Genomic DNA, 20,510 nt, shown 5'->3' with positions numbered 1-20,510 from the left:
CTTAAATAAATTTCAGTCGGCAATCTCTCTTCATCAAAGTTAAGCGTAACCGATAAACTATCACACTTTTTTCCGTTTCTTGCAGCTTTCAAATGTTTGGCCTCAATAATTTTTGCTCCCTTTATGTTCTGTTTAATCTCATCCATAGTAACTTCTGTTGGTATCCCAGAAATAACTCCTCTAGTCCACTTTCTATTTAACATAAGAACAAAAGAAATAGGAGCAGGAGTAGGCCATCCGGCCCGTCGAGCCTGCCCTGCTATTCAATAAGATCATGGCTGATCTGTCCGTAATCTCAGCTCCATCTACTTGCCTTTCCTCCATAACACTTAATTCTCCTACTATGTAAAAACCTATCTAACTGTATCTTAAAAATATATTTAGTGAAGAAGCCTCCACTGCTTCCCTGGGCAGAGAATTCCACAGATTCACCACTCTCTGGGAAAAACAGTTTCTCCTCATCTCCATCCTAAATCTACTCCCCTGAATCTTGAGGCAATGTTCCCTAGTTCGAGTCCATTGTTTGGGTATTGAGCATTGTACTTTTTTCCCCTCTGTTTTATTTAATCTTATCACTTTGCCTTGCTAAGCACTATCCCGACAAATCACTAATAGCGATCCATTTCGTAAAATCTTTGCTCTTTTGACCTCGCCTGTAAGTTTGTTGATTATCCTTGTCAAATGAATCGGGTTCCAACCCCCGAAAGTCTTTCCATCGTTTCGCTGTCCTATTTTGACCGTCCCCTGACTCCTCAGAGTTTGCCTCTGTTTTCTTTTCTTACTCTTTCCACTCCAAGCCTCCTCCCCGCCAACCTCCACCAGCCCTACCCGCACAAGTTAACGCTGCCATAGCAACCGGACAGGGGCGGGCGCGGGAAACCTCACGTGACTGCTGACGGTCGCCGCTTGCCCCGGAAGTGGAGCTCGGCTCCCGAACGGGGTCAATAGCAAAATGGCCGCCCGTAGGTCACTGCGGGTGTTGGCCGCCGACTCCCGGGGCCGGGTGGGTTGCCTCATTTACGGCTCCAGGTTTGCGCCCTGTGTTTCTGTTAGAGCTCACTCTGGCAGCGCCGAGCAAAAGCAAACTCATTTCGGATTTGAGACTGTGCCCGAGTCGGAGAAGGCACGGAGAGGTGCGAGTGCGAGTGCGGGCGGTTCGGGCTGCGCTGGGAAGGTTCCTGAGGCCGGGAGGTAACTTGAGTCTGTGCTGTCCTCTCCAGCCCTCCCATGTCATCATGGCTCTGGTAGTAACGAGTATTCTCTTAAGGAAACTGTGATAAGTATAAGAGCAGAATTGGGCTATTCTGCCCGTTGTCAAAACGAGCAGCAGCAATTGGACCATAGGATTATAGGAGCAGAATTGGCCCATTGAGTCTACCCTGCTACTCAATCACTTTTTTTCAAGCCCATTCTCCTACTTTTGTCCTGTAACCTTTAACCAACTTGTCTATCAATAATCTTTCTATCTCTACCTCACATACACCCAACGACTTAGCCTCCACAGTCCTCTGTGGCAAAGAATTACACAGATTCCCCACCCTCTGCTTGAAGAAATACCTTCTCACTTCAGTTTTAAAGGGACGTCCCTTTATTGTGTGGCTGTGCCCCCATCATAGGCTTTGCTACTAATGGAAACGTTCTCTCCATGTCCAATTTCTCCTGGCCTTTCAGTATCCAGTAGTTTTCAAAGAGCTCTCCCTCTCAATCTTCTGAACACCATTGATTTATAGGCCCAGACAATTCAATCACTTCTGGTGACAAATACAGGTCTATTACAAGTTTCAGCTGATCGAAGTGGTGGAGGATCCAGGCTGCTTTAAGTGATGGTTTTGGGTTGGTGGTGGTCTAATTGAATAAGACCTGTCTATCTGATTATTGTACAGGCTTGCTTTGGATCGAGACACGTACCCAAATGTGGTGCCGTGTAGCTCAGCGACAGCCCTAAAGGATGAGACAGGAAGAGAAATTAGTTTTATTCCAGATGAAATGGTAGCTTTAGTGTTTTAAATGTGATTATCATGGTGGTTTATCCTGACCAGATCACCTGATAAATAGATTTAAGCTGGATGGGGGAGGAGGGGTGCGTGGAGAGACAGGACATTGTACGGCATACTGTGTTGGGATTATATTGTATTCACCATCATTCTGTTACATTGGCCCTTATGAAATTCACTGCTCTACTTTCTTGGTCTTCACCTCCCCCTTTTTTTTTGTAATTTTGCAGTGTCAATGTACAAATTATCAGTTCCAGAAGATGACTTAAGCTTTCTAAGAGTAGTCTATGAGCAGATACCCTTGTGTGTAACCTTGGTAAAGTGGGGTGAATGTTTGCAGATGGTGGAATTTGAAAACAACTTTAACATAAAGCTATGTATTTGGCAAGTAGCAGAGCAATTCTAATCATTTTTAAAAGTTATGTCCAGACGTCACTTATGATGGTAGCAAAGTCTTTGCTGTAACCAAAGTTTGATTAGCCTTTTTACTTAGTTGGAGAATCGTGTTAAATCAGTGAATCCCTTCCTCTTCCCCTTCACACATCTCTGAAGAAAAGCATGAAGTTATAGAAATTAAAATAACTATTGAAAGGATTGAATAACTAATTAAAAGTGTTTAATGTTAGTGAAAAGGCATCAGAACCAAGTGGATTTAAATTCTGTCAATAACCAGCAGAAAGAGTCCTTCAGAGTAGTGGTGGTTTGTGGTGGATCCCCGTGGATAAGGATGGGGATCCAAGGTTAAAGGCCCGAGATGACGGTAGTACAGGAATAAAATGGAAATTGATGATGAGTATAAAGTTCACAATCAAAGTAAACTTGAAACCTGGAAAAAATGAAGACAGAAGAAAATCTGAGTAAAGGTGGTCAGATGATTAGAAAAAAAGAATGAAATCTGGTAGAATTTATAAAATAAGAACACTGAAAAGAAAGTGGGGGTCAGATAAAAACCAGAAAATGAAATCAGCCGAGTGAGACAGGCGCCATGTCAACAATATGATTTGTGCAAGATTCTGCACTTTACAGTAAAGAAATTAGATCGAACTATTACCATGCAGGTATCATTGGTTTCTAAGACTCATGGGAAAATATTGACAACTTCACCAAAATCTTTCAATCTGTCAGGAACATTGGAGTAGTGCCAGAAGGCTGGAAGAATGCAAATACACTTGTTTTTTTTAATGAAGGGAGAATTCAGACATTTGCCTGTCAGCCTAACATTCTAATCAAAGGCAAAGTTTACTGTTTGCACATACAAAGATTTTTAAATGATATGTAAGACACAGATTTGTAAATGCAAATTCTGTCTGACCAGCGTGATGGAGATACTAGTTTGCCTTTACTGGAGATTTGTGAGGACGTTAAAATTGCCTCACAATGGACAAGGAATTCTGGTGGCCTGTTTTCCATTCCTAACTTCATCAGTGAAATAATTTTTGACCAATTATGTAATTCATAGGTATACAGTATATGGATTAGTACATGTAAATATAATGTTGTGTATAACAGCTCCCAATTTTGACAACACAACCACTGCGCCAAAGTAATGTGCCCACTCAGCATTTTGGATATAAATGCAAGTTTAATTTAACCTCAAGAGTACTTAAAACCAGTCTAATCCAGTTACAATTATAACATTTATTCACAGTTTACAAAGTGTTTAAAAATGTTGCTGAGAAATATGATGTAATGAACGACGCCATGAGCTTTGGCATCCACAGGTTGTGGAAAGATGCACTTCTTCATAAAATGAACCCTCTGCCTGGAACAAAATTACTCGATGTCGCTGGAGGGACAGGTAAATTACTCAGAACTTAGCAGAATTTTCCTGTACTGTTAATATAATCTGAATATTCTCTGAGTCTTGAAGTGATTGATTTCCTCCCAGCTCCTACCACCCTTTTGTCTATTTAAAAAAATCTTGGACATTAAGTTATAAACAAGCAAGGAAAATATTGCCACCCTTTACTGTATGATGGTTATCTTGCTTTTAAAGGGTATCGAGTAGCCTAGTCAGTGAGAGAAAGTAATTTTCCATTATTTTACATTCAGAGAGGAACTGGTTATCAGTTGAATGTGATTTGTATTAAAATTTGAAATAAAGGGCTAAATGGGTATGGTTGAGAATTAACTACTTGACCAATTTTTTTTTAAGTGTCAACCCATATTATTTATACCAGTGATTCCCTAATTTATTTATATATTACCAGCCCCTTGGTTCCCAGACTCCATTCCCAGTGTTCTATCCCCTCCCATGACTTAAAATCTACAAGGAATTTTGATTTACGAAGCACGGTGAAAGAGAAAAGGAAATGCAAATTCGAAGTGGTGACAAAAGTTATTCAAATCTATTTAATGCTAGAAATCAAATTATTTTTTATTTATTTACAGTAAAAGCAATTTTCATCAACAATTTTAGAGAGTACATTAGTAGTCCAATATTTACTACTGGTGTCTCCTCCCTTCATTTCCAGTCTTGAAGAAGGGTCTCAGCCTGAAATGTTGACTGTCAATTCATTTGCATAGAAGCTGCCTGACTTGATGAGTTTCTTCAGTATTTTATGTGTGTTGCTTTGGGTTTCCAGCATCTGCAGACTTTCTCGTGTTTATTCACTACTTCATTGCCTTTTACCTTTCACTGAGATGGGCGGGCTTGGTGCAGTTTCTCAACATCAGACTGAATATCACTCAGAAGGAGTGTCAGATCCCCATGCTCAGTAAATTGCAGTCTGATTCGTTGCTTTGAAAGAACTTGGGTGACTACACTGAAACCGTGCCCCACTAACTACGATGTTGGAAAGACAATGAAGAGCATCTTTTTTCCACTGTGTAGGAGAGCATTCAGAGATTTCTTTCTGTAACCAAATGATATGAATTTTTGAACCTCTGCTTCAGCTCAAAGTCATTTTGTAGCGAGAGCAGTTCTTCCTCCATCCTTCCTATTAATTCCTCACTACAAGAGTTCTGGAATGGATTTATTACCCAATCTGGAATTTGGATCAGGAGAAGATCCTGAAGTCTCTCTGACATGTCCTGCAGCTCACCCAGCTGGGCACAGTGTACTTGATGACCATCATCTGGTATTCTTTCTTTCTCTTCCAATTCAGAGAAGCTCAGAAACTGGAAAAGGTCGCAACGGCCAATGTTGCATTTAAGTAGAAATAACTTGGACAAAAATGTCGAGACAACTGATTTGACTTTGAAAAGATTCACATAATTTCCTTGCAATTGAAGATTGATTTTTATTAAACTTTGCAAATAATCAATGTCATGCCTAATATTCTTGAGTTGATTACCAAATGAAGCATTTGAATCTTCAAGGGATCTTATCATAGTTTCAAAATGTTCATAAAAGCATCTCAGGCGGTTTCCTTTTGAGAGCGATCTGACTTGTGTGTGTAACAGCAAGCATTCAAACTGTTTGTCGCTCTCAGTACAAAGCTCTTGAAATAGTCAAAGATTGAGAGCGTGGGACTTGATTTTACTTTTTTTAGATTATGAGAACACTCAGTCCTCTTTTATTGTCATTTAAAAATGCATACATGCATCAAGAAATGATACAATGTTTCTCCGGGGTGATATCACAGAAAACAGGACAAACCAAAGACTAACTCTGACAGAACCACATAACTATAACATATAGTTACAGAAGTGCAAAGCAATACCATAATTTGATGAAGAACAAACCATGTAGGTCCCCTGCAGACAGAAACAGGTGAATTGATTATGGGGAGCAAGGACATGGCAGACCAATTGAATAATTACTTTGGTTCTGTCTTCACTAAGGAGGACATAAATAATCTTCCAGAAATAGTAGGGGACAGAGGATCCAGTGAGATGGAGGAACTGAGCGAAATACATGTTAGTAGGGAAGTGGTGTTAGGTAAATTGAAGGGATTGAAGGCAGATAAATTCCCAGGGCCAGATGGTCTGCATCTTAGAGTGCTTAAGGAAGTAGCCCAAGAAATAGTGGATGCATTAGTGATAATTTTTCAAAACTCGTTAGATTCTGGACTAGTTCCTGAGGATTGGAGGGTGGCTAATGTAACTCCACTTATTAAAAAAGGAGGGAGAGAGAAACCGGGGAATTATAGACTGGTTAGCCTAACGTCGGTGGTGGGGAAACTGCTGGAGTCAGTTATCAAGGATGTGATAACAGCACATTTGGAAAGCGGTGAAATGATCGGACAAAGTCAGCATGGATTTGTGAAAGGAAAATCATGTCTGACGAATCTCATAGAATTTTTTGAGGATGTAACTAGTAGAGTGGATAGGGGAGAACCAGTGGATGTGGTATATTTGGATTTTCAGAAGGCTTTTGACAAGGTCCCACACAGGAGATTAGTGTGCAAACTTAAAGCACATGGTATTGGGGGTAAGGTATTGGTGTGGGTGGAGAGTTGGTTAGCAGACAGGAAGCAAAGAGTGGGAATAAACGGGACCTTTTCAGAATGGCAGGCGGTGACTAGTGGGGTACCGCAAGGCTCAGTGCTGGGACCCCAGTTGTTTACAATATATATTAATGACTTGGATGAGGGAATTAAATGCAGCATCTTCAAGTTTGCAGATGACACGAAGCTGGGTGGCAGTGTTAGCTGTGAGGAGGATGCAGGGTGACTTGGATAGGTTGGGTGAGTGGGCAAATTCATGGCAGATGCAATTTAATGTGGATAAATGTGAAGTTATCCACTTTGGTGGCAAAAATAGGAAAACAGATTATTATCTGAATGGTGGCCGATTAGGAAAAGGGGAGGTGCAACGAGACCTGGGTGTTATTATACACCAGTCATTGAAAGTGGGCATGCAGGTACAGCAGGCGGTGAAAAAGGCGAATGGTATGCTGGCATTTATAGCGAGAGGATTCAAGTACAGGAGCAGGGAGGTACTACTGCAGTTGTACAAGGCCTTGGTGAGACCACACCTGGAGTATTGTGTGCAGTTTTGGTCCCCTAATCTGAGGAAAGACATCCTTGCCATAGAGGGAGTACAAAGAAGGTTCACCAGATTGATTCCTGGGATGGCAGGACTTTCATATGAAGAAAGACTGGATGAACTGGGCTTGTACTCGTTGGAATTTAGAAGATTGAGGGGGGATCCGACTGAAACGTATAAGATCGTAAAGGGATTGGACAGGCTAGATGCAGGAAGATTGTTCCCGATGTTGGGGAAGTCCAGAACGAGGGGCCACAGTTTGAGGATAGAGGGGAAGCCTTTTAGGACCGAGATTAGGAAAAACTTCTTCACACAGAGAGTGGTGAATCTGTGGAATTCTCTGCCACAGGAAACAGTTGAGGCCAGTTCATTGGCTATATTTAAGAGGGAGTTAGATATGGCCCTTGTGGCTACGGGGGTCAGGGGGTATGGAGGGAAGGCTGGGGCGGGGTTCTGAGTTGGATGATCAGCCATGATAATAATAAATGGCGATGCAGGCTCGAAGGGCTGAATGGCCTACTCCTGCACCTATTTTCTATGTTTCTATGGGCACAGTAAAAAATGTCTCAAAGGTCCGAGTCGATCGACTCCCGAGTCCCCAATAGCAGGCGGCAAAAGGGAGAAACTCCCTGCCATAAACCTCCAGGCACCGTCAACTTGCCGATGCCTTGGAAGCAGCCGACACTGAGTCCGTCCGTCCGAAAACTTCAAGCCTCCGACCAGCCCCTCCAATACAGCCTACCGAGCGCCTTCAACCTCTCCCCAGCTGCCGAAGCACGCAAAGCCAAGGATTTTGGGGCTTTCTGCTCTGGAGATTCCGGTTACCACACAGTAGCAGTGGCAGTGAAGCAGGCATTTCAGATGTTCCTCCGTACTCTCACGTCTGTCTCCATCAAGTCAGAATTGTGCACGGTCCCCTACTTGACAGATAACAGATAACACCGGAGAGGCCGCGCACACTGCTATCGTGCCGCTATCTTCTCATTTACTGCTGTGATAACAGTATTTAATGATTTTTACAGCTGGTCACTTAGACTTCTTGTGACAAAATGTTGTCTGTGAATCACACAGTGAATGGTAAGTATATTAGGTACAGCTTTTTTCAAGAAAGTAAAATCCCTGAGGTGGTGTCCTGTCATTGATTGTGCCCTATCTGTTATACGAGGAAGAATGTTGGTGAAAGGAATGTCTCTGTTTGGAAAAATTTCTCAGCAACCCGAAATATTGACTCCCCCTTCGTATCTATTTCTACTTCCCTTGCAAATAACTACTCTTGAAACTTGCTTTCACCTTTTGTGAAGCAAACATAAACCACAAAGCAAAGATTTGTTTCCTGGCAGGTAGTGTGACACAGCTTGAGGTGTCAGAGTTCAATTCTCACATCATTTGTAAAGAGCCTGTACGTCCTCCCTGTTAAATGTGTGGGTTTTCTCCAGGTCCTCCCGCAGTCCAAGGACATACCACTTAGTAGGGTAATTGGTCATTGTAAATTGTCCCATAATTGTCAGCTTAACTTTAAGACAGGTTACACTGGGGCTGCTGGACTGTGCAGCTCGTGGGGCTGAAAGGGCCTAACCTGTGCTGTATCTCTAAACAAAACTGCAGAGCAAATTCTTCTGTCCTAAGTGTGTTACACAATTGTCTTCTACATTCTCAAACATTTCATCTATTCGACTTCGAACAGTTGTTGCTAAGTGGAATTGCTTTAATTATTAGGTCTGGTGACTTAGGCAAAATCATTCTTGAGACCTTTGTTACTGCCGGCAGAATCGGTTCTTCTCCCAGTGTATGGGACTTTCCAGATGTAGCAGTGAGCCATGTGATGTATGAAGCAAGCAGGCAACACTGTTTAGTCGTGAAGTGCTGGCAAACATCTTTTGAAATGTTTTCTATTTGTGAAAGTTTTCACAAAGTGACTGAGAATAAGCCAGGTTCTCGTTTTCTTTATCGGAGTATGTTCTCTTCAAATGTTCAAGGAGCCTGGATGGTTTCATTGCCTCATTTGTAAAAAAAACACAAACAAACAAACAGACACATTGGCTGCTGTTGGTTGCTTGATGCCGGTATAAGTCTGTATTTCAGATACTCCACATTATACTTCTACACTTTTTTGATTAGTCTACTGCTGCCGTTTTCATTGATAAAATTACATTACATTGCGCTGTGTAACATGCCCACGTGTATTTTGTACTTATAGGAACAAAGAAGACAAATATTTGGCTTATCAAGTCCATGGCTGCTGACAGGGAAACAATCATTTGTCCCATAATCCTCTCATTTCCCCTCTACCCTTACCCTGAATTATTCTTTTTCAGCTTTCGAACAACTCCCCATTTGTTTCTTTTCGCCCATAACCTACATTAAGCTTGATTAACTATCGAGTACATCTTCGAGATGTTGGAAGAAACAGCAACATAGGGAAATCCATGCTGTGTTAGAAAGTGCATGCAATGTAATGTATATCGTCAGCTTTTTGATTCCACTCATTCTAAAACTGCCGACAGTATTATTTTACTTCAGAGGGAATGCACGTTACTTCATTGCTTGAATGCTGGAAAGAATATTTCTTTTGATTCCTCCTCTTGCTGGTAATTTCATTTCTCTTGTATGATTTTGTAATTATTCTTCTCTCCAGGGTCTTGTTAAATTAGTAATATTTCCATATATTTAAACTGTACAGTATAGCTTTCTGAGCTTTACCATGCTTTCTTCTGAGGTATACATACACTTTTAGCGGGGATCTCTGATTAAGGCAAAGGGGTAAATTATTTTTCTTCCTCCTTTTACTCCCCCAGTACAGATACACAACTGTCAACTGAGAGCAGCAATGGCTCCTCTATAATTGTTCCAATTTTCTCCAGCGAACATCAGGGTAGATTTATTGAAGTTAGCACTGATGTTTTCCTGTAACAGTAACTTCATTCTTGTGCTTTATAGTCTACTTTGAAGCTGTTTGACCAGGCTTTCAGTTATTTTTATTGTTGAATGTCATCGAGGTAAGAAATTTCCTGGCATTCTGTAGGTCCTTGTGAAGGATTGTGAGGTATTGGGGAAAGCTGAGATTCTGGACAAGAGCCGGCATAGTAGGAAGAGAAACTGTTATGTTACAATGTGAATATTGTTAAGTGAAAATATCATGCAAGTTTAGACTGGGTTTGATTAATACTTTACGTACTTATTATACTTTATATTCTTAAGGAGTTGACAGTTGTTGAACTGGTTGCCGGGTGATATTTGGCTTGAAATCGTACAGATGTAGGAAACTATCGCATCGTCGTCCTGAGTAAAATATATTGTGAATTTTAAAACTCTATTTGGGTAATTAGATTAACCTGATGGGCTGACTACCTTTAAAGTGGGTCAACTCCTTATGTTCAGCAAACATCACAGATGAACCCGTCAGTATTCTCTGCTGAAAGCACACTGATTCAGTAAGCAATGTTTGACAGCATTTAGGAATGGCTGATACTTAATGTATTATCTCACTTGTCACCGTGCTCCCCATCCAGTTACTTTGTTGTGCCCTTATCACTGTGATGCAGATTATTTAATGCTACATGATTGGACGTTTATGTCTGGGACTTCCTTGGTTTGCAAGGCTCTCCCTCAGAGGAGAGTCTGCTTTACAGCTAAAACACTGGGAGGGTTACAAAAGAATGAAAAATGCTTTTTATTTCTTCAGGAGATATTGCCTTCAGGTTTATGGATTATGTAAAATCGCAGCAGGAAAGGCGAAGAAGGCAAGCAGTGAAACTTTATCAGAGTCCTTCATGGCAACAAATCAGTGATGCTTATCAACAGCAAGATGAAGCTGACTCAGACTTAGAATCCAAAGCAGTAATCTGTGATATTAATAAGGAAATGTTAAAGGTTGGAAAACAAAAGGCAGAACAGTTGAACTATTCTGAAGGTAATGTACATTTAAATCTAATTTATTTCCTCTCAATGGATGGGAAGGTAAAAGCAAATGGGAACATCAACAAATTGTTGATGAAAGGTCTCAGCCCAAAACATCAATTGTTTACTCATTTCCATAGATGCTGCCTGGGCTGCTGAGTTCCTCTAGCATCTTGTGGGTGTTGCTTTGGATTTCCAGAATCTGCAGATTTTCTCGTTTGTTTGCACAAATTTTTTTCTCTGCACATTGCGTGTTTGTCAGTCTTTTTTTTTAATGGGTGTTTTTGGGTTTCTTTGTTTTGTGGCTGCCTGTGAGGAGACGAATCTCAAGGTTGTATAATGTTTACCTACTTTGATAATAAATGTACTTTAAACTTTGAATTATCCCAAGCAACATACAGACCCTGGTGGACTCGGTGTGTCAGGCACATCTGTGGAAGTAAATGGACAGTCAATGTTTCAGTTTGAGAGCTTTCATCAGGATTGGAAAGAAAGGGGGGGTTGGCCAGTATAAAAAAAGGTGGAGGGGTGGTGGAGCAAGACCTGGTGGGTGATAGATGGTAATTACCCCAATACTGGTGGGCGATAGATGGTAATTACCCCAATACTGGTGGGCGATAGATGGTAATTACCCCGATACTGGTGGGCGATAGATGGTAATTACCCCGATACTGGTGGGCGATAGACGGTAATTACCCCGATACTGGTGGGCGATAGATGGTAATTACCCCGATACTGGTGGGCGATAGACGGTAATTACCCCAATACTGGTGGGTGATAGATGGTATTTACCCCGATACTGTAGATTGAGAGAGATTGAAAGCTTGAATATTAATTCTGTTTGAGAATCCAGAAGGATCATGTAGTTCATTGTGCAAGTGCTCAGTTCCTGTTTTAGAGTATGAGCAAATAGACCAATAATGGAGAAAGCTACATTAGGGAGTGGTTGGAGCTAAGAGAGGGATTGATTTCTGGGCCACAACTATATTTTTGTACTCTGTCATCAGGTACTGCAGTACCTAACAAGTTGTATCTGATCAGGCTACTTTGTCAAAGGCCTGCTTGTTTTGTGATGATTGGATTTATTAAGCTTTCTGGAGATGAGCTTCCATTTGTCCCATCAGTAACATTGTTGTTTATGCTTCAGTTATGTTGCTGTTCTCTCCCCATACCTCAGCTTCACTTCTTCTGAAACCCTCACATATGCCTTTACATCCTTCAGACCTGACCATTCCTATACAGTCCTGTACGGTCACTCACCTCCATAGACTTCAAATAATTTAAAATCCTGCCCATATCCAGATCTCCAGACTCTGTCCAAATTCCCCTGTGTTGCACCCAGTCGAGCAAAGACTTCATTTTAAAATTCGTGTCCTTGTTTCCAAGTCCTTCCACTGTCTCATAAAATTCTTATGCCAGGCAAGATCCACTTGTAAATCACTGCTCTCCTTGCTGACCTACATTGGTGCCATATATTACCTACAATTAAAAGTTCTGCCAATTGAATGCCGCCATGTCCTCACACTTCTGTAATCCCATATGGCCTTTTCCACTCTGCGTTCTGTTCCTCCGATTTCTGGTCTCTTTAATCATTAAAAGCATTAATATTTAGCTCCGACAAAGCCTCTTTCCATGTTGTCTATGTCTCATTTTCCTGCTCATTTCTAAGACATTCTCTAACCAGGCTTCTCACCATCCTTCATTGTATCTCCCCTTGTTTGGTAAGTCCTTGTCTGGTTACTTCATGAAATATGCATTAAAGGTGGATTCTTGTTGAGAAAGATCTTGGATTACAATTTATATTAGATTGTAAGTATGTACTTTAGTGGATGCTTGTGAAATTGATTGGAATGTTTTAAAGCTGCTTCACTAAAGATTCCTTGTATTGCATGCTGAATCAATTTTTACAATGTTTAGACGTTTCCCCGAAAAAGCTCAAGTTCTGACTGTTTTCCAGTATCTTTGCCCTGGTGATATAGTTCTCCTGAGATAAACTTAGTCCAGCTGTTACTCTTTGCCCATACAAACATCAGTGAGAGTTGGTTGTGAGGAAAATTAGTTGGAAGGAGTACTTTTTGAGTAAGAAGATTATAGGATACTGTATCTGAATGTTCGTACTGGTTTATTCCTGGCAGGTTTGTCCTGGGTGGTGGGAAACGCTGAAGAGTTACCATTTGATGATGACAAGTTTGATGTTTATACAATTGCCTTTGGAATTAGAAATTGTACACACATTGATCATGTAAGTACCTGGACAGAATCAACAGTAACTAAGCTGTGATCACTTCTGAGGGGAAGCTTCCCTTCGCCACTTTCATTTATTCTCCCAGTCCAGCCATTAAAAATGCTGAACTGTTTTGGAGTCGAGGTTTAAATGCAGTGCATTTTGCCAATATATCTATTTCCACCTCAAGAACAATGCCTCTGTTGCATATAAAGTTTCTGTTAAAGCACTTCCATCTTAACTTGATGGGTCAGGAGAGTATCCCAGGAGGAAATTCTTGTATTGAATGTTCTTTTTTCCTCATCAGGTACTGCAGGAGGCCTATCGGGTGTTGAAGCCTGGTGGAAGGTTCCTGTGTCTGGAATTCAGCAAAGTAGAGAATCCAATCATTTCCAGGTACTTAGAGTAAAGCAGAAATAACTGCAGGAAGCAAATAACACTGGGGGAAAATTGAAGAACAAACTGTCATTGTTGGAAAGCTGAAATGAAAAAAACACAGGAGCTACTGTGGAGTGATTAGTAAAATTAGTGTTTGAGATCAGAGATCCTTCCTGTTTGTGTCAGAACTGGCCATTTCTGACGTAACTAAATCTGGTTTCTTCTCTTCAGAGCTGTTGCCCATTCTACTGAGCATTGTTTGTCTCTATCACACAGTTCCAGCATTTTTCACTCGTTCAGCTCCCTCCAATTTATACATCTCCAGACAGATCAACTGAGATTTACAAGCATTCATCAGCTTTTTTTCAGGTAGTATCAGCAGCATTTGTGTCATCTGGAAAACCTTGGATTCTACCCTATCACAGATATTCTCTCTCCATCTCTCCTTCCTTCCAATTTAAAACACACTTATTTTCACATCTTTTCAATTCTGATGAAAGATCCTTTACTGGAAAAGTTCAAATTGCTCCTCTCCCTACTTCAACTGCTGAGTATTCATCTATTTTAGAAAATTATTGCTAAGAAGGAAGCTGGCTTTCTCTATAGAAAAGCAAACACAGAATGAGCCAGCTGGCACTTTTCAGCAGCTCTCCACCTCAAAACTGACCTTCTAACTCAGTAAGATTATTCTGCACTGTTTCAATGTCAGTAATATTCCAAAATCTGTTGATTTTCTTTTAAATTAACTCAGTGCTCAAGCCTCCACAGCCCTCTGAGATAGATCATTTCAAAGTTTTACCACCCTCCAAAGGAAAGAAAATTTTCTTCACCTCATCCCTAAATGTCCTGCTGCTTATTTGGAGACTGTACCTCTGGTTCGACTCTTCAGCCAAATCAAATTCTCTTCATCCATCTCAATGAGATTTCCTCTCATCCTTCCAAGTTGTAATAACTAAAATCCTGGTCAAGTCAATCTCTCCACATACAGCAAACTTATCATCCCTGGAAGCAAAGTACCAAATTTTCACTGGTCTCCCATATGAAAAGTGTGACCTACTCCCTCCTTGCAATTTTAGATTAGAGTAGATTCAACTTTATTGTCATTGTGCCGAGTACAGATACAAAGCCAATGAAATGCAGTTAGCATCTGACCAGAAATGCAAAGAATAGTGTTATTTACAAAATAACTGCGAATAAAAAAAGTGCTACAGCACACAAATATAAAAGTACTGAGACAGTACAATACAGATGCAATACTGCTTAGCAATTCCATCTGGTTATGTATTGTCAGCAAATCTAGAAATAAGCTGTTTGATTTCCCTCAGCCGAATGATTGCAATAAGTTGTAAATGGCTGAGGCCCTTGCACTGAGGGGATCAGCAAGGAAAAGTGATCAAAACGAGTGTAAAGCTATGTAGCCCAGTGAGTTTATGTGGAGGAACACTGGATGTGTACTGAAGGTGGATAATTCAGTGTTCATGCTGTTGGGTAGTAAGTGGAATTTATGAAGGTGACATAGTGATGAATAACTTCATTAGCCAGGGCACAGAACATCAGCTCCTTAAAGGTCATGGTACAACTGTACAAAACATTTGTTAGGCCACAGTTGGAATATTGTATCCAGCAAACAGATGTTTTGTATAACATGTTTGAACATTGCACTTTATTGATTTTGAGGCTTATTAACTTTGTGCTTGTACTTGTTGTCTTTTGCCCAGTCTTTACAGTCTGTACAGTTTTCAAGTGATACCTGTACTGGGGGAGGTCATTGCTGGTGACTGGAAATCCTACCAGTACCTGGTGGAAAGTATCCAGCGATTTCCTCAGCAGGTAATATAACTACTTAGAATATTTTAAAGCCTTCAACTTATGTACTCGCAACACTTGCAATCGGTTTTGGAACTAATGTCTAGATGTGGCTCTAACTAAATTGTTACTTGCTGTCTGACTACTTAAAGCTGGCTGTTACAGTTTCAATTATATTTTACACATTATAGGTTCCACTGTCCATAAACAATTTTCAATTGGAGGATTGAGGCTCACTGTGTTGTTGCCAATTAACTGGACTGAAAACTCACACTCATTCCTTATGCTTCATTGACTTGTGCACAGGAAGAACAGCGTGGCCTCTGTCACTACACTGTTTGTCTTGAGTCTGAACAGAGGAACGCCACTTTTATGCAAAATCAACTAGCAGTTACAGATATTGACCAATTGGTAACTTCGTGTATGTTCAATTTCCTTATTTGCAAGATCAATCACTATTCATAATACAGGTGTTAAAAGTCAATAGAAATTACAAGCAAAAAACAACTGATGATACTTTGATTTTAGTAATTGTCCCTCAGTTGGGGTGGGTGTGCCTTGCATCCTTCCATTTCATCCTTATCTTGTCTGCATAAGCCAAATGACTCCAGTCCCCTGCTGTGTAGCAGGAAGCTATGCTCTTCCAATACCTTTCTTGCGTGGACATTAACTTAACCTAAGCATTGCTGCAACTTCCACAACTGTTGTTATTTACTTCCTTTTCCTAAGCTACTTCACTACTTTTTATCAACATGAACTCATATTTGTGTTTTCCATTTCACCAGTGACATTCCAGGCCTCTACAGTCAATGAAATTATGGTAGGTAATGACAGAACTATGTCAGGCAGTTTGCCCAAAGCAGAGTCCTACACACAGGAGTGATGACTGGATAGTCTGTGCTGTAGGTTGCAGAATCTACTTTTTTAGATGGTGCTGTGATTTTATTTTTACACACTGTATAGAGCAAAATAGCCCTCTGTAAAAGATCTTATTTAAAATACAATAGCTTCCATGCAGTGGTTTCTGTCTAAAATCTATGGTTTAAAGCTCCAATTTTCTGAGATTGGAGTCCCACATCCTGAGATCAGCTGGCACTTACTTTTTCATTGTCCTTATTTATCAACTTCCTTGTAAATCTTCCAGCTAAGTTAGTGTTATAAGGGAACATTCCTAACTAGGTGTGTTTTATTTTATTGCTGAGCCTCCACTTTCAAGCTCTCATGAATTGAGGTAGTCACTCATTTGTATCTTTATTTCCAGGAGGAGTTCAGAGAGATGATTGAGGACGCTGGGTTTTACAAAGTGGAATATAACAACTTGACCATGGGGCTTGTGGCTATTCACTCAGGATTTAAGCTCTGAATTTGAAGTGACTGAAAGAAAATCAAGATGCTCAATCACAGAGAAACATTTGCATGCATTACTGTTTTGGTGCAGAAACAGCTACAGATATGGCAGAGTTAATTATTCACTCGGAACCACAGAGTTGGTTGGTAAAATCTAACGGTGTGGCATCATATAATTGTATTACACTTGTATTGTAACGGTGCAGGTACATCTTATCTGCTCCTGTTTTGTGGTGTTTTCCTCTGTGAGGATGTGCTTTCTGGTTTCACTGAAGAAGGACCACTGATTGGTTCAAAAAATGCCTAAGGCATAAATGAAAATTTGGCACAGATGACTCAACTTTGAAACAATCAGACTGTTATTAAAAATGACATAAGTTCTGAGATGTTTTATATCATGAATCCCAGCAGTAGAAAGTCATATATTGGCCACAAATTTATTTTACACAGGTACAAGATGTAGTTGTGTATTTAAAAACTTCCAAGGTTTTTCTAAATGACTATCATTCATTCTCTCTGGTATAATAAAAATTACAGATATTCAATGAGACACCAAGGTTCCTCTTATTAACACAATTTTACTTGTATTAGTGATCTGAGGAGGTGGAGGCTAGTTAAAAGGAGATTCTCTTTGACTTAGCCCATCATTACGTGCAGAACTAACGCTGTGGCCAAGGACAAGTACTAGTTCCACATTTCATGATGGAATAATCCTTAACAATATGCATTAGAATTTCTTCACAAAACTAGTTCCATCATGAATTGTCTTATCTGTAGTGTTGGGTGAGTATGGGATCGAGCGTGCTATGGTTTCCTCACCACCAGATTGGAGTCCTGTTCAGCAGTCTGAGAATGGAACTCTTAGATTGGCTGGATGCATGTAGAAGCTGCCGTTGTGTCTGCACAAGTTATCACCTTGAGGGAGCATTTAATCGAATCACCAAGGATGAATCCTTAAACAGGACTATACATTTCCTCTGTAAATTTGCATTCATACTGACCTACCAAGCTCCTACTATATCATTCTCCACTTCAAGACACTACAACCATATCTAACATTTATTTTGTGAGAATACTATTGGTATTCTTAGTCATACTTTATTGATCCCGGGGGAAATTGGTTTTCGTTACAGTTGCACCATGAATAGTTAAATAGTAATATGTAAATTATGCCAGTAAATTATGAAATAAGTCCAGGACCAGCCTATCGGCTCAGGGTGTCTGACCCTCCAAGGGAGGAGTTGTAAAGTTTGATGGCCACAGGCAGGAATGACTTCCTATGACGCTCTGTGTTGCATCTCGGTGGAATAAGTCTCTGACTGAATGTACTCCTGTGCCCAAACAGTACATTATGTAGTGGATGGGAGACATTGTCCAAGATGGCATGCAACTTAGACAGCATCCTCTTTTCAGACACCACCGTGAGAGAGTCCAGTTCCATCCCCACATCACTGGCCTTACGAATGAGTTTGTTGATTCTGTTGGTGTCTGCTACCCTCAGCCTGCTGCCTGAGCACACAACAGCAAACATGATCGCACTGGCCACCACAGACTCATAGAGCATCGTCCGGCAGATGTTAAAGGACCTCAGTCTCCTCAGGATATAGAGACGGCTGACCCTTTTACCTGCTGAGATTATGCCTGACTTCTTTAGAAGAAATGTGATTGCATTAATCACTCTCCATGTTTCATTTAAATCACTTCTGGTTCTAAAGTTCAGGGAATTTCAGATTATTCTACTGCTACTTCCTCATTGGGGAAGTGCTCTCCTGGAGTCCATTTGTTGCTCCTCTAAATCTTCCTTATGGAATGAGTGCTGCTTTCTGTCTCTATCCACATAGACCTGAGAAGTTGTTGGTGGCCTGAGTAAACTAGTGGCTACAACATTTGAATAGGGACTTGGTATTTTAACATACAGTAGTGAACAGTTCTCAAATCTAATGAACCTTAACATTTCTTGTAGCAGTCCATGAAAATGGACTCAATAGTTGATTTTTCTTCACTAATTTGTATTGCAATTAGTCAAACATTTCATTGTCATCCTTAAAATGATCAGAACTGTAATGCTGCCAGTTTGACAAAAAATAAATAAATTGAGACAAAGATAATTGCAGCTCAACTGGAGCCTGTGGAATTATTTTAAAGCTTCAACATTCAGCCTTTAAGAGATATCTGTTCACATTCAATGGAAGTGGTTGTCCTGTAAGCTGATCTCTGGCCCCTTGCATGCCAGAGGTGACTCATTGTTCAATATACAATAGTGACCCAGGAGATAGAATTTCTGTTCTTTTCAACTGGATATTCTGTCTGTCACTTCCTTCGTATGTGCTTTATCAGTTTTGTACTGGTTTCAAATTTACACTTTAGTGAAACAAGGTCACTGAAAAAATTAAACAGCAATGGACTATATATAATAATGGATATATTTAAAACCACACATCTTACCCTAATCAGAATAATCAAAATGCTACAATTTTCAATATTAATGTCTTATATGGATTAGAGCAAATGACTTGTAACTGATCTCCAGTGATCTCCAGTAATTTTAGCTAAAATAGTCTACCTTACCAATAGCTTTCTGCTGTAAAACTTGACCTGTGTTTCTTCAGTTGGAAGGAACAGGGGGGAAGGGGCAGCTGCAGAAGGATTACATATACCCACTAACAACTCATTAGCATTGCAGTTCTTATTCATGAGCTTCCAGCTATCAGACTTACCAATGGAGTGAATTTTTTAAAATTACTGAGACTTGCTAAAATAAGTTTAAAAATATTTACAACTATTTGGCAGCTCAGGCAGCTTTTATCACTACAAGAAGACAACTCTGGATCATGAGTACTCTTATTTGTTCTGTATTTTGTTGGAATGTGAAAGAAGGAATAAAATTACATGAATGAATTTTAAAAGCTGTCTTGTAACGTCAAAAATAAATTGTTTCATTCAGGGGAGAAATATCAGACAGATGTGGTTAAACAATCACCCTATGTGATAACTATTTTATAGCCCATTGGAGAAACTATCATCCCTTACATGTATATTGATTATTAAATCTCAGAAACCTGATTATTACTTCACATCAGATGGAAACATCTAATTTTTGTGTATAACATCACAACGAATGAGGAATACTTCTGTTTCATCCATACATAAAATGGGACAGAAATGTTCAAGTTTTTAACTACTGCAGGACTGTAAGTGAATGGTTTGCCATTTGAATGATGTATTTAAATAATATGAACATTAAAAATCCTTTAAATGCAAGTTGCTGTAATTATAAGTCTTGCTTGCACTTTACTCTTGCATTAATATTACTTCGTCTTCCTTTATGCTTCCCCTCACATTGTATCATGCTGAGATTGGTGATTCAAATAAGTGATTGAGAAACAAGAACTCTCTTTTTTACTCCAACCTCCCCCCCCCCCCAAACTATGGGGAATTTTAAAACATTTAATTTTATACTATTTCATTCATGATTACTCCTGCCAGCAGATTTTGTGCATCCCCAACAATCTGCATTGTGGCTACAACTGGTTAATATCTAGTTAAATGATTAAAACAAATAGGGATTTGAGTGGAACTTCTGAAACACCTTGTTTCAAGTATTCCCCCCCGCCCCCCCAATCTGAAACAATCAGGATCTAACTCAGTAATTTCATTAACACTAGAAAATAAAACTTAAGCTCAATTATAAATTCTTATTAATATAGATGTCTTGATTACTTAGAATCAAAAACTTTTTGAATATTACCTCATGTTTTTCACCTGCAGTTGGCTTAAGTCCAACACGCTGCCAGTCCATTTCAAAAGACAGTAAAATGGCTATTACATTAATCAGTGTGTAGCTGAGTACAGTTGTGCAGGAAAAGATAGCAGACTTAAGGATATGTGAATGAGTAGTTTTTAAAAACAAGCCCTATTTCATCATCCATTAG

At 40.0% G+C, this 20,510-nt stretch overlaps 1 protein-coding gene across 2 annotated transcripts; it reads left to right on the top strand.

Annotated features, from left to right (window-relative positions):
* Positions 1-931: 931 nt before the first annotated feature.
* On the top strand, positions 932-19,484 carry coq5 (coenzyme Q5, methyltransferase). 2 transcript variants are annotated; one of them, XR_011883684.1, is made up of 8 exons: positions 932-1,133; positions 3,643-3,792; positions 10,609-10,836; positions 12,959-13,065; positions 13,355-13,443; positions 15,144-15,255; positions 15,423-15,652; positions 16,493-16,582. XR_011883684.1 is itself a non-coding variant. In XM_072247618.1 (7 exons), exons 1-7 carry the CDS (start codon positions 953-955, stop codon positions 16,592-16,594), a joined length of 969 nt encoding a protein of 322 aa, XP_072103719.1. In that variant the 5' UTR covers positions 932-952; the 3' UTR covers positions 16,595-19,484. The 2 variants fall into 2 exon arrangements, 1 of the variants encoding a protein (XP_072103719.1); XM_072247618.1 differs by lacking the exon at positions 15,423-15,652 and having other exon boundaries at positions 16,493-19,484.
* Positions 19,485-20,510: the final 1,026 nt, after the last annotated feature.

This window comes from Mobula birostris, chromosome 31, assembly GCF_030028105.1.
Source record: "Mobula birostris isolate sMobBir1 chromosome 31, sMobBir1.hap1, whole genome shotgun sequence".
Lineage (NCBI taxonomy): Eukaryota > Metazoa > Chordata > Chondrichthyes > Myliobatiformes > Myliobatidae > Mobula > Mobula birostris.
This window is presented reverse-complemented; position numbering and strand designations above follow the sequence as displayed.